The 13,448-nt window shown below is 36.8% G+C and overlaps 1 protein-coding gene across 2 annotated transcripts in view; it reads left to right on the top strand.

The window, feature by feature from the left end:
* HYAL4 (hyaluronoglucosaminidase 4) overlaps positions 1 to 6,434 on the top strand; it is a 39,150-nt gene extending 32,716 nt beyond the window's left edge. The window contains exons 5-6 of one of the 2 annotated variants that reach the window (XM_013985684.2): positions 473 to 562; positions 2,430 to 6,434. In XM_013985684.2, coding sequence (XP_013841138.1) covers positions 473 to 562; positions 2,430 to 2,831 — 492 coding nt within the window. In that variant the 3' untranslated portion in view covers positions 2,832 to 6,434. The remainder of the gene's footprint in view (positions 1 to 472; positions 563 to 2,429) is intronic. The other variant, XM_003134724.4, reaches the window with a different exon arrangement.

Genomic DNA, 13,448 nt, shown 5'->3' with positions numbered 1-13,448 from the left:
CTTGAAAATCCAAATGACACAGGTCCCCTCCAGGTCACTGCAGAGGCAAAGTTTTCAGGAGAGTATTGCCAACTGAAGAGGGTACTTGGCTAAGATGAATCCAAGGCATTCCTCAGCTTTGGAGATGGAAAACTTTTGAATTCTGTTTCTGGGTCATATACTTAGAGATGATTTGTGTGTGTGTGTGTGTATGCTCCGAGTCAACTTCAATTAACCTACTTTTGGTGGCTCTTTACAGGCTGTCTTAAAAATATCTTATTTGGCAAAATGTAACTTTAAGAAATATATATTTAATATGTTCTGTATGATTTTAGACTGTAATTTCTGAGCTCCAGTTCACCTAACATTTGCATTACTCTAAGAAATTAGAGAATAGTTTCACCCTATCACACTGAATTTAGCCTCCAATCCTAATCCCTGGCTGGTTGTTTTATATTCAAGCAAGTAATAAATTCTACTCTCTTCAATCTAGCAAGATCTTATCAGTACTATTGGAGAAAGTGCTGCCTTGGGTGCTGCCGGCTTTGTTATTTGGGGAGACATGAATTTAACTTCATCTGAGGTAAGACAGTACCTTGGCGGTGTCGTTAACATTATTTAAATGATGCATTCTGTTTTCCTACAGAATTCACTCTAATCAGAGCTCTCAGTTCTCCAATAGTAAACCTGCTTTAGAATCAAAGTCCAAAATCAGTGCCTGATGGAGTTCTCATCATGGCTCAGTGAAAACGAATCTGACTAGCATCCTTGAGGACACAGGTTTGATCCCTGGCCTCACTCAGTTGGTTAAGGATCCAGCGTTTCTGTGAGCTGTGGTGTAGGTTGCAGACGTGGCTCAGATCCCAAGTTGCTGTGTCTGTCGTATAGGCCAGTGGCTACGGCTCCAATTTGACTCCTAGCCTGGGAACCTCCATATGCTGTGGGTGCAGCCCTAGAAAGACAAAACACAAAACGAAACAAAACAAACCAGTGCCTGATACGTAGAAAGGCTCAAGATAGATGACCTTCTGTTAAGACAGTAACCATAATACTGACAGTTGAATATTTACTATTTGCTAGGCTTGTGCTCATTGCTTTTTTGTTTTGGATTTTCTCACTTACTGATCATAATAACCTTTGTGAGGCAGGGACTAGCATCCTCATTTACAGATGAGGAAACAGGAGAGGAACTCTAACTTGGATCAGAGTTAGTTAGGCTGGCACTAACCATAAGACGGTATGATTCCAGAGCCCTTGCATTTAGCCATGACGTAAAATGCGTGATATTATATTTTGATGAGTGGAAACTGAAGCTAATTGTAAATATCCACATTGAACTTATTGTTATTCTGTGGAGACATTACCTGAAAATTAATCACATTTAAAATAAGATTAATGTCTCTTCAAATGTCTCCCAGCTCAAATATTATCTACTCCAAGTTTTCCTAGTTTTCCTCAATCCACATTAATTGCAATCGCCTCTGTATTTCCATATATTGTTTGTTTATATCTCTATCATATAATGCATTTTGCCTTGAGTTATAATACTTCTCAGTGCTTTTTGTTAAACTAAATTTTTTGAAAGTTCATTTAGATCTGATATTATTTTTTGAATTTCATAGGCTCAATTTCTTACTAACCAAGATACTGCTCATGAAACTATTTGTGACAATATAAGGTTAAAATCTCCTCTATCCACAGATGAGAATTAGGTGGACACTGAAAGGATCAGTTCCTGACTTTCCAGGTGTGATATTTCCCCTTCAGTCTACGTGATTCAAGAGAAGAGCCATCAGGAGGCCAAGTACAAACCAGGTGGCCTCTGTTTAGGATACACAATAGGAACCACACACACACACACACACACACACACTCACACAAAATGCCCAGGTAAGCCTTCTAGGCTTTCTTGTATTTGAATTGTATAGAGGAGTCTAGATCCCAGGACAACTGAAAGTTAAATATAATTAACAGGATAATGCCAAAGGCTACAGGTTGATCGTCAACAATAATTTGGTAGAACATAATGATTCGGATTCTAGCAACACTATAAGGCACACACACCTGAAAGGTGGCCAGAGAACAGCAGCTCTGGCATGACTTCTAATGTGGATTTGTTTCTCTTTTTGTCACACCCATTAACTTGAGATCTAGAAGGAAGAAAAAAAGGATTGGAAGAAGGCAAGGTCACATGTGGTGACTCTGGGGCCCATTCAAGTTCACTTAGCCTGTGATAACACATTCTCCATCTCCTGCCCTGTCCACCTGCCATCTTTTCTGGTCTGGGTTCTCTGGGTTCATCACCTGAGCCTACGTGTTCATGGCTGAACTAAGCCATTAAGTTTCAGTCAAGTCCGAAGAGCTACCTTGTGGGTCTAGATGCTCTAAACATACCAGTACCAGAAAACAAAAACAAAAACACTAAAACTTGTTTGTTTCTGCATTTCCAGGGCAACTGTACAAAGGTGAAGCAGTTTGTAAGTTCTGACCTAGGACACTACGTAGTGAACGTGACCAGAGCCGCTGAGGTGTGCAGCCTTCACCTCTGCAGGAATAACGGGAGATGCCTAAGGAAGGTGTGGAAAGCTCCGGATTACCTTCACTTGAACCCTGCAAGTTACCGCATAGAGGCCTCTGAGGATGGAGAATTTACTGTGAAAGGAAGAGCATCTGATAGAGACCTGGCAGTGCTGGTGGAGAGATTCTCCTGTCATTGTTATCAGGGATATGAAGGGACTGATTGCAGAGAAATGAAGAGGGCAGATGGCTGCTCTGGGGTTTCCTCTTTTTCTGGTTCACTAATGACCCTATGCCTGCTGGTTTCAGCAGGTTATCAGAGCATTCAGTTGTGAGATAGAGTTTAAAGAAAATGGCATGGCCTCTAGCGTTGTCACTTAGGGAAGATATGAAACATTACCATCCACTGAGAGGTATTATCAGCAGACGTGTGTCACTCAATGTAAACAAATTGCTTTATTTGGCTCCGATCTGGGCAAGAAACCAGATCCAGGAGTTAAATCAATGCACTCTTCTTCCTTACTGGAATGTTTTAAGTTGTATTTTACCTAGAGCTAACTTATTTTAGTCTTCTTATGCACATACATACATAAAAGTATACATATAGAGATTAAGTTATTGATTTCAAAGACTGATTTTTCCAGTGAGCAATTTCTGAAGGACAGATTACTAAGCAATTATCTGATTTCACAGATGGGGTCACCTCAGGGTGTGACCTGGTCGCTTGGTCCACCAAAGAGAACCAAATGCAGAATTCCTGTTGCAGCTTCAGGTTCAAACTTCTTTTTCAGGCTTCTTCTGCCTGCCTAGGCTCAATGAACGCAGAGCCAATTCCTGACGTGACTTCTCACAAGGGCACAAGGGGAACTGAAGTCAACTCGTGTCAAAGGTAGCTGTTCCCATGTGGTGTCTTGCTTACCCAGCCTGAGACCCTCCCTTACAGACTCTGGTGATCTAAATACAACAAAAGGCTTCTGGACAGTTTTCATGTTTGCCTAGGCTGACATTGCTCTAGATCTAGAAACTGGAGCCAGGTTGATAAAAATGTGGTTGTTGCAAGCAAAATCATTACTAAAAAAATTTTAACAAATGACACTTAAGGACCCAGAAGTAGTTTTGGAAGGGGTCCTACTAAGAAATAGTCAATATTTTGGTCCTTATATATAAGTTTTGAGTGGTGATTTTAGAGTCAGTTGAATCATTTTTTCACTATCCATCTGGCTATGTGACTTTGGGCAAGTTTATAGTCCCCATTTTCTCATCCAAAATTTGGCAAATATAATTCCTAACTGAGTGAAATATTCTGAAGGATAAATTGAATAACACTCCCCATGTATACTTCAGCTATTAATACCTGTTGCTAATCTTCAACGATTTTCCTTTGTTCACCAAAGTAATGGAAATACTTGGGATAAAACAGTCTCGGGCAATTTCCTTTTTCTGATGTTATGTTCCATGTGTAATCACTTAGGCATGTGTTCCCTTGAAAGACATATTTCACTTGATAGGATTTCCTTCTCCTGGAGATGATCTACCTGAAAGGTAAATTCAAGACAGGTATGATGCTATTATACAAGGCATGAGAGTTGATGCAGCTTCCTCCTCTGCCTCTTTTGTCTTTCTGTGAAACATTTGCAATGTCCTTTTCAGCTCTGGGTCCTTTAGGCCTAATAGTCTAATTTTTAAATGTAATATGCAAACAGAATAAAACAAAAAGCTTTTATAGTACCATAAATAAGAGGTAGCTTTATGTAGATTAACTTTTAAGAAATTAGGTCTATTTTATATCAAAGAAATTATGAAAAATTATTACAAATTATAAAAAGTTTGTAAAGCAGGAAAAATGGAAATCATCAGTAATCACTATAATGTATACTAATAACTTTTCTTGTATTTCTTTCTAGCCTTTCTTCTAAAGACATTTTTTACGTGGTTATTATAATAATATATAAAATACAAATTTTTTGTATCTGTGTTTTTCACTTAAATGTGTTATAAAAAGTTTATATCCTATTTCATAGTCTTCATAAATATAATTTAAATATCTTTAAGGCCACAGTAATAGCCTATCAATTGCATATAGCAAAACTTAACTAGCAATTTTCCTTAAGTTTTCTTTTTAAATATCAAGCTATTACTATTTAGTCACTTCATCAGAGAAGACTTTACATATCATCTTCTTCATTCATTCATTCATCTATTAATTAATTAAGCATTAGTTCCTATCAGGTATTGTTCTAGGCTTTGAAATATATCCTTGAAGAAAACAAAGAGCCTTGCCTTATTAGAACGTACATTCTTGCTGGGGGAGACAGACATTCAGCATACAAATAGGCAGTTTATATGGATGTTCAATCTATGGGAAAAAATAAGGAGAGCAGAGTGGAGGAGGGAGGGATTTTCCCTGTGTTGGACTCCGTTGAGCAGATGCTGTTTGAATGAGAGAGTTAGTGATGGGGTTACTTGGGGGAGGGGTATTGCAGGCAAATGAATCAGCAGGTGCACCTTTGGTAGTGGCCCTGGTGTATTTAAGGAAGAACCGAGAGGGCACTGGGACTAGATATTTCCCTTTATTAATTTTCCTTGTTCATTCTTTGGTGTAGCAGTTATCACCATCTGACATAGTATAGATTATGTATTTGTTTATTTTCTATCTTCTTTTACTAGAATGTAAACTAGGAAAATGAGAATTTCATTTTGCTCACTGCCAGAACAGTACTTGGTACAGTGTCTGGGACACAATAGGTGCCCAATAAGTATTTTGAATGAATGAGTGAGTGATTCAGAAAGCCAGATCAGTGGAAGCTATAAATTTGCTACAATGGTTTTGTTTTTAAATCTGCATATAAATAGTAAGTCATTGCAAAGTCATTCTCAGGCATTATGTTTCTATTATTATCCGAACACATTAACCTCTGAAATCGCATAGTTTAACTCCTCTGTGAAGAGCTGAGGCCTGAGGAAAATAAATCACATGGCAAAGTCGAAGAGCCCGTTTGTGAAAGAGCCCCGATCTGGAATCTGAGTTGCCAAGTTTTCTTTTCACTATAACTCTTACTGTAATGGAATCCAAATATATTCATTCAGCTTTTGACCATGCATATAATGCGTTTTTGTTTTTTGTTTGTTTGTTTGTGTTTGTTTTTGGGCTACTGGTTATGGTCAATCTCCAGATCTTCTAGTTGCAGATTCTCTTGTTTAATTTTGCCCACTGCCCCTGGATAGGAAATCCACCTCCTAAGCTGCTTATTGACTGCAGCTTCTCAGGATTGTTCTAACTTCTCTTTGTGGAAACAGCAAGGAAATCGGCCTCTCTAGTCCTTTGGTGTTCTCTTTTACAAAAGGGAGATCATAATGATGTCTTTTTCCTCTTTATACATTTTTAATGATATCAAGTAGATAAAATACTTATCATAAACTCTGGCACATAAAAATCCCCTGCCAAATGTTAGCTGTTATCATCAATATTGGTCCCCATAAAAGCTGTGATAGGTAATTTTATCTCTACTTTGAAGTAGAAGAAATTATGTATGAGTCAGAGTAGTGAAATGACTTATTTAATATCATGAAGAAGCACAAAGGCCTTGAACCCTATACTTTTGAACCTTAACCTAGTTACCTTTTCATTAGATCTCAGCAGAATATAGAAAATTTATTTGCATCAAATTTGTTTCTTAACTTGACATATAGTTGATTTGTAATATCATATTAACTTCACGTGTACACTATAGTGATTCAGTTTTTTTTACAGATTATATTCCATTAAAAATTATTACAAGATAATGGCTATGGTTCCCTGTGCTGTACAATTATTTATTTTATACGTAGTGGTTTGTATCTCACAATCCCATGCCCCTAGTTTGCCCCATCCCTTGGCCTCTCCCCTTGATAACCACCAGTTTGTCTTCCTTTTTCCTTTTTTTTTTTTTTTTTGCTTCTTAGGGCCGCAGCTGTGGCATATGTAAATTCCCAGGCCAGGGGTCGAATTGGAGCTGCAGCTGCCAGCCTATGCCATAGCCACAGCAATGCCAGATCTTTTTAGGGCCACACCGAAAACATGTGGAAGTTCCTGGGCTAGGGGTTGAATGGGAGCTGTAGCTGCCAGCCACAGCCACAGCCACAGCCACAGCACTGCAGGGCTGGGCTGTGTCTGCAACCTACACCACAGTGCACAGCAATGCCGGATCCTTAACCCGCTAAGCGAGACCAGGGATCAAACCCATGTCCTCAAGGATACTAGTCGGGTTCGTTACTGCTGAGACACAACAGGAACTCCGTAGTTTGTTTTCTGTATCTGTGAGTCTGTGTTATTTTTAAGATTACACATACAAGAGATATTGTGTAGTAATGATCTTTCTCTGACATTTCACTAAGCATAATATTCTCTAGGTCTATCCAAATTTCTCCAAATGGCAGAATTTCATCCTTTTTTATGACTGAGTGCATATGTATACCACTCTTTATCCATTTGTCTGTCTGTAGGCACTTGGGTTCTTCCATATCTTGCTTATTGTAAATAGTGCTGCCATGAACATTAGGGTGCATGTATATCATTTTGAATTAGTATTCTTGATTTTTTTTTTGATATATACCCAGGAGTTGAGTTGCTGGATCATTCAGTAGTTTTCTCTCTAGTTTTTTGAGGAACCTCCATACTGTTTTCCACAGTAGCTGCACCAATTTACATTCCCACTAACAGTGTACAAGGGTTCCCTTTTCGATACACCCTTACCCAATATTTGTTATTTGTAGACCCTTTTTTTTTTTCAGTCTTTTGTCTTTTTAGGGCCACACCCGCGGCATATGGAGGTTCCCAGGCTAGGGGTCAAATCGGAGCTACAGCTGCCAGCCTATGCCAGAGCCATAGCAATACCAGATCCGTGCCACATCTGCAACCTACACCACAGCTCAGGGCAACGCTGGATCCTTAACCCACTGAGGAAGGCCAGGGGTCAAACCCGCAACCTCATGGTTCCTAGTTGGATTCATTTCCACTGCCCCACGATGGGAACTCCTGTTACTTGTAGACTTTTTGATGATAGTCATTCTAACAGGTGTGCGAGGTGATATCTCATTGCTGATTTGCCTTTCTCTGATAATTAGCAATGTAGGCATCTTTTCATGTGCCTGTTAGCCAAATGTATGTCTTCTTTGGAAAAATGTCTATTTGGGTCTTCTGCCCATTTTTGATTAGGTTGTTTGTGCATATTAAGTTGTATGAGCTGATTATATATTTTAGAAATTAACCCCTTGTTGGTCATATCATTTACAAATATTTTCTCCCATTCCCTAGGTTCTTTTTCATTTTGTTAATGTTTCCTTTGCCGTGCAAAATCTTTTAGCTTTTATTAGGTCCTGCTTGTTTATTTTTGCTTTTATTTCATTTGCCTTAGGAGACAAATCCAAAAAATTATTTCTACAATTTATGTTAAAGTGTGTTGTGACTATATTCTCTTCTATGATTTTAGGTCTTACATATAGATATTTAATCCATTTTGAATTTATTTTTGTATATGGTATGAGGAAATGTTCTAATCTCGTTGTTTTACCTGTAGCTGTCTAGTTTTGCCAGCACCATTTATTGAAGCGACTGTCTTTTCTCCATTGTGTATTCTTACCTCCTTTGCTATAGATTAATTGACCATATGTGTGTGAGTTTATTTCTAGGTTCTCTATTCTGTTTTTATACAAGTACAATGGTGTTTTGATTTACTGTAACTTTGTAGTATACACTGAAGTTTGAGAGGGAGATACCTTTGTTTTGTTCTTCTTTCTCAAGATTTCTTTGGCAATTTGTGGTCTGTTGTGCTTCCATATCAATTTTAGGATTATTTGTGAAAAATGTCATGGATATATATTTTTTTTATGGCCACATCTGCAGCTATGGAAGTTCCCAGGCCAGGGATTGACTGTGAGCTGCAGCTGAGACCTATACCACAGCTGCAGCAATGCCAGATCCTTTTACCCACTGGCAGGCCAGGGGTTGATCCTGTGCCTCCACAGTGACCTGAGCCACTGCAGTCAGATTCTTAACCACTGTGCTACAGCAGGAACTCTTGTCATGGATATTTTGATAGGGACTGCATTAATCTCTATGTTTTTTTGGCTAGTATGCCATTTTAACAATACTAATTCTTCCAATTCAAGAGCACATGATCTCTTTCCATTTATTTAAATTATCTTCAATTTTCTTAATATTTTATTAATGATTTATAGTTGTCAGAGTATATGTCTTTCACCTCCTTGGTTAAGTTTATTCCTAGTTATTTTATTCTTTTTGAAGTGATTTTGAACACTATTGTTTTCTTTATTATTGCTGTTCCTTTCTATTTCTGATAGTTCATTGTGCCAAATTTCTTTTTACTTATTTATAGATAAATATAACCCACAAATATACTGATTTTGGTATTACACAATCAGTGCTTTTTCTTGTCCTCAAAGATGAAAAACTGTTAAATTAACCCATCTACTAGCAATGTACAGTTAGCTCTCATACTCCAAATATTTAAATATTATTTACCCATAAAAGAAAGTAGGGTCTTTTAGGAAAATGTCTGATTCCAGGTCTGAGACAAGATGTGTCTAAAATATCCTGCTGAATCCCTGGATGTGAAATCAGGGAATAGGGAGTGCTGACCATACTACACCATTTTCTGTAAGGGATTTGAGCATCCTGGGATTTGGATATATGTGGAGTCTCCTGAAACCAACCCTCTTCTGATACTGCGAGACAACTCTATGTATCCTTCAGGGTAACCAAGTAGTGGAGGAGGGGAAGTTTCTTCTTATTCAAACCAATTAATTAAAAAGGTGTGATAGAATTAGGCATAACCATTTTGCAATTCCTAATGAATGAATGGATCTAGGCATGATCCTTGATGGCTACCAACATCACAAAAAGTGATAAAACCAGATATTATGTATCACGTAATTGCAGTGTCTAACACCAGCTAGACTAAATCCTTCTGGAAATCTAATCATGCCTCTACCAATTCACAGAAACATAAGGCACAAAGGGCAATGGGGAGCAATGTGTCAGGGATGTAATAACCAAAATTCAGGTTCCAGGGAGCTCTACAGGAAGCTGGAAAAATAAAAGAGAGAAGAAAACCCATATGTTTATCAATGCGCGTGTTGTTAAATGAATTACAGTACATCAGTACAATGGGATAGCATTCAGCTTAAAAAAGAATGAGGAAGTGCTCTACGTGCTAATATCAAAAGAAATCTAAAACACAAGTGTCTTGTTTAGGCTTTAATTTGACTTCTCTCTAATCATACTGAGAAAAACATAATCTTAGAAATGTATTTCCAATTACATTTTAGAAAGAGTTCCTGGAGACAGCTAAAGTTTCTTAAGTAGCTACTGGGTGTGGAACATTAAAGAATACAAACTAAAAGGCCAGACATGATTGACTAACTAAGCTCAAGGAAATGACAATCTCATCCAAAAAATGGACCCAGAGGAAGCCATTACTAAGCCACGTACATCAAATATAAAGTAACATATAGTGCTATGAACTTTAAAGCTATTTGCTTATTCTAAACTTGAACAGCAGCTCTGTTATGCTTTTATAATGTAAAATCATAGAAGAAAATTTAATAATGGGAAAAATAAATATTGTGTCACAGTGAATGTTAGCATTATGCTTTTTGTTTCTATCAGAGAACTAAATATATAAACTTACTGCTTCCTTTGTCTTTATTGCTAATATTAAGACTTTGGAAAACATTTAATGCTACTGAATATTTGTTTATGAACTTTACACTTTGTTATTTTCTGAGGGCCCAGGAACCTTCTATTTTTCCCTTCAAGTTCCACTTTATTGTGCAAACTCAGAACAGGGTACTCTGTGGCTGGAAAGTAGAAGTCGTAGTTCATTATGAGACCACTTATTGCATTCTGCTACTAGGATACTAAGAGAAGTGTTTGCTGCAATCAAATTTATTGCTACCTTAAATAACTTACAATTCTTTTGTTAAGGCAAAATATATATTAAATGTTGTATTTCTAATATAATAATTGTTGCTCTGTTTGTATACCTAAATGTAACAAGAGTATTATAGTTTTTTACCCAGGAGCATTTACTGATTTAAATTTGTGTGTACTCTCACAATCCATATTTCCCTCTGGACTTAAGAAATCTGCCCTTATTCTCTTCTTTAAGCTATTAAAACTTTACTTTTCCCTCTGGAGGCAGACAGTCCAAGGCTCTATTCTACAAAAAGGACAAGGACTAAGAATTCTTAGACTCACTACTTGATCATCTCAAGATGGTGAGTGACTTCATAGCTATCACATCTATATCCCAGGCATCAGAATGAAGGACAGTACAAAGAAAAAATAAAACATATGAGTAGAATAAATCTCTTTTCAGAAGATTTTCCAGAAACTGTCACATGATGTATCAGCTTACATCTTGTGGGAAAATTTCGTCGCTTGACCCCAGCTAGCTGTAAGAAGGATGGTAAATATGTTTATTTCTGATAGCCATTGGGTAGATTAAAATCTATTTCTACTAAAAAAAGGGATATGGATAATGGGGATTAATAAGCAGTTTCTGCCATTACTATATCCTGCACAATGTGCACCTTTTTTTTCCAATTCATCTTTTTCTTCTTCTACTCACTAGAACTTCCTAAACAGTAGGGACTACCTTGGACACCATTGTATTCCTATGTTAAGTTCAGACAAGGCACAGAGGAGGCACTTGAAAAAATGTTTGTTAAAACAAAGAATAGTAATTCAGTTATTCCTAGCAAGAGATGCATATTAGAATCATTTGGGGAGTCATCCCAAAACAAATACTCCTGGGTCTACCACCTACTGTGGAGTCAGAAGACTTAAGATAACATATATATTTTGAAAAACTCACTAATTGACTATGATGTATATTCCCAGAGAAAAAAAATTAAAATAACAAGAATAGAAGAAGTTATGTGATCTTTTAAAGAACATTAATTGTAGTTTTCTGCTTCATATCCTAAGCAGTAGGAAAAGAAACAGCTAGGTTATTCTAAGACTTGTGAGAGCTCTAACATGAAGTGCTTTTTTCTCCTTCATTTCTTCCTCCCTTCATTTCTTCCTTCTTTCCTTCCTTCCTTCTTTCCTTCCTCCCTCCCTCTCTCTTCAAAATTTATTCCATTTCACTTTGCTGTGCAGTAGAAATTGGCACAATATTGTCAATCAACTTAATTGATTGTCAATCAACTTTAATTTAAAATAATTACTTAAAAATTTTTTCCTATTAGTGAAAGACTTCCAGGGGACAACTCTAAATTTCTTAGTTTAATAATGGTTAATTTTATGCTTAATATAAAAAGATAGTTTTAATGGGTATAAAAGTACAGTTTGACAGTTATTCTTCCTTAGGATTTTATAGATCCATTATTATAGTTTTCTGTTATTTTTTGTGATAATACTAATTTCTATTTGAATGCCTTCCTTTGTAAGCAATCTGTCTTTTCTTTTTGGCTCATTTTTAAATGTTATATCTTATTTTGGAGTTCTATATAATTTAGCTCTGAGGTCTAGGTGGGTAATTTTTTTCTGCTTACCCTGCTTATCATTTGATGTTCTTTTGCTTAATAATTTTTATGATCCCATCCTTTAAGTTTTAATATTTTATAGATATTTAATAAGTTGTATTTTATATTTATAATTATTTGAACATTAGGAGATTCTATTTTTTTTAACTCTTGCTGACATCTGTCATAGTAGTTTTTTTATGTGTGTGTTTGCTAACCTTTGATTATGGGTTTATATTTTGTTATCTTAGCATGTGGAAATTCTAAATGTCAAATTTTGTGTTGCTTTCCTCTTGAAAGGATTTTTTAAATTATAATAGCTTGATAGAGATATAATTCACATATTATACATTTAAGCATTGTATTTTATTTATTTTTCATACATTTCATTATTTTATTTTAATTTATTTTTTTAGGGCTCCACTCATGGCATATGGAAGTTCCCAGGCTAGGGGTCAAATCAGAGCTGTAGCTGTTAGCCTACACCACAGCCACAGCAATACTAGAGCCAAGCTTCATCTGCAACCTACACTGCAGCTCACAACAATGCTGGAACCTTAACCCACTGAGCAAAGCCAGAGATCAAATCCACATCCTCATGGATACTAGTCAGGTTCGTTTTTGCTGTGCTACAATGGGAATTCCCATCCCATCATTTTAAAGTGTACAATTTAATGGTTTTTAGCATCTTCACAGACTGCATCTATCACTCCATCAAATTTTTTAACATTTTCATCCCCCCATCAAAAAATTCCAAACCCGCTAATGGTCACTATCTAATTTTCCCTAATTTCCCCCCCATACACACACACCTCTAGGGGACCACTAATCTACACAAAAACACATGAGCATACCTGGGGGTGACATTTGGGAGAGGACAGCTGTAAATTGGGTAATGCTTTGTGCTAGATAAGTGTTTGTCATTAGAAGAGCCATAAGTGTCTTTCAAGTGCTCTCAACTTGATATTTAACTCACAAGATCAAATTTTACAAGAGAGTTAATAAAGGCATTTCCTTAGTGGAGCCTATGTATCCTCCAAGAGGAAAATAATCTATGGTACCAACAAAAGTCAATATCAGGGGCTATTTTCTAGTTACTCCAGAAATATAGCAAGGATGTCCTCTATTAGTAATGGTGCAAGACTAAATTCCACGTTCCTTAACCAAGTCCAAGCATCTCCTTTTCAATCCATTGCCTCTTTTCATAAACTCCCAAAATCTACTTCTAAATTTAAACTTGGCCTTGGACTTGTTGAAAACTGACTTTCCCAATAACTTGGGCACCAGTAGGCCTTACAGTCAGGCAGCGGTGAAGGAGAAGAGGAAACAAATTATACATGAGTAATCATTAGTGACGAGGTCAGGGTGAACTAAATTATCCTGACTGCATGGACTCCTTCCATTAACTATTTAATAATTAATCA

Source organism: Sus scrofa, chromosome 18 (genome assembly GCF_000003025.6).
Source record: "Sus scrofa isolate TJ Tabasco breed Duroc chromosome 18, Sscrofa11.1, whole genome shotgun sequence".
Lineage (NCBI taxonomy): Eukaryota > Metazoa > Chordata > Mammalia > Artiodactyla > Suidae > Sus > Sus scrofa.
The sequence above is the reverse complement of the archived record's forward strand: the minus strand, read 5'-3'. Positions and strand labels throughout refer to the sequence as shown.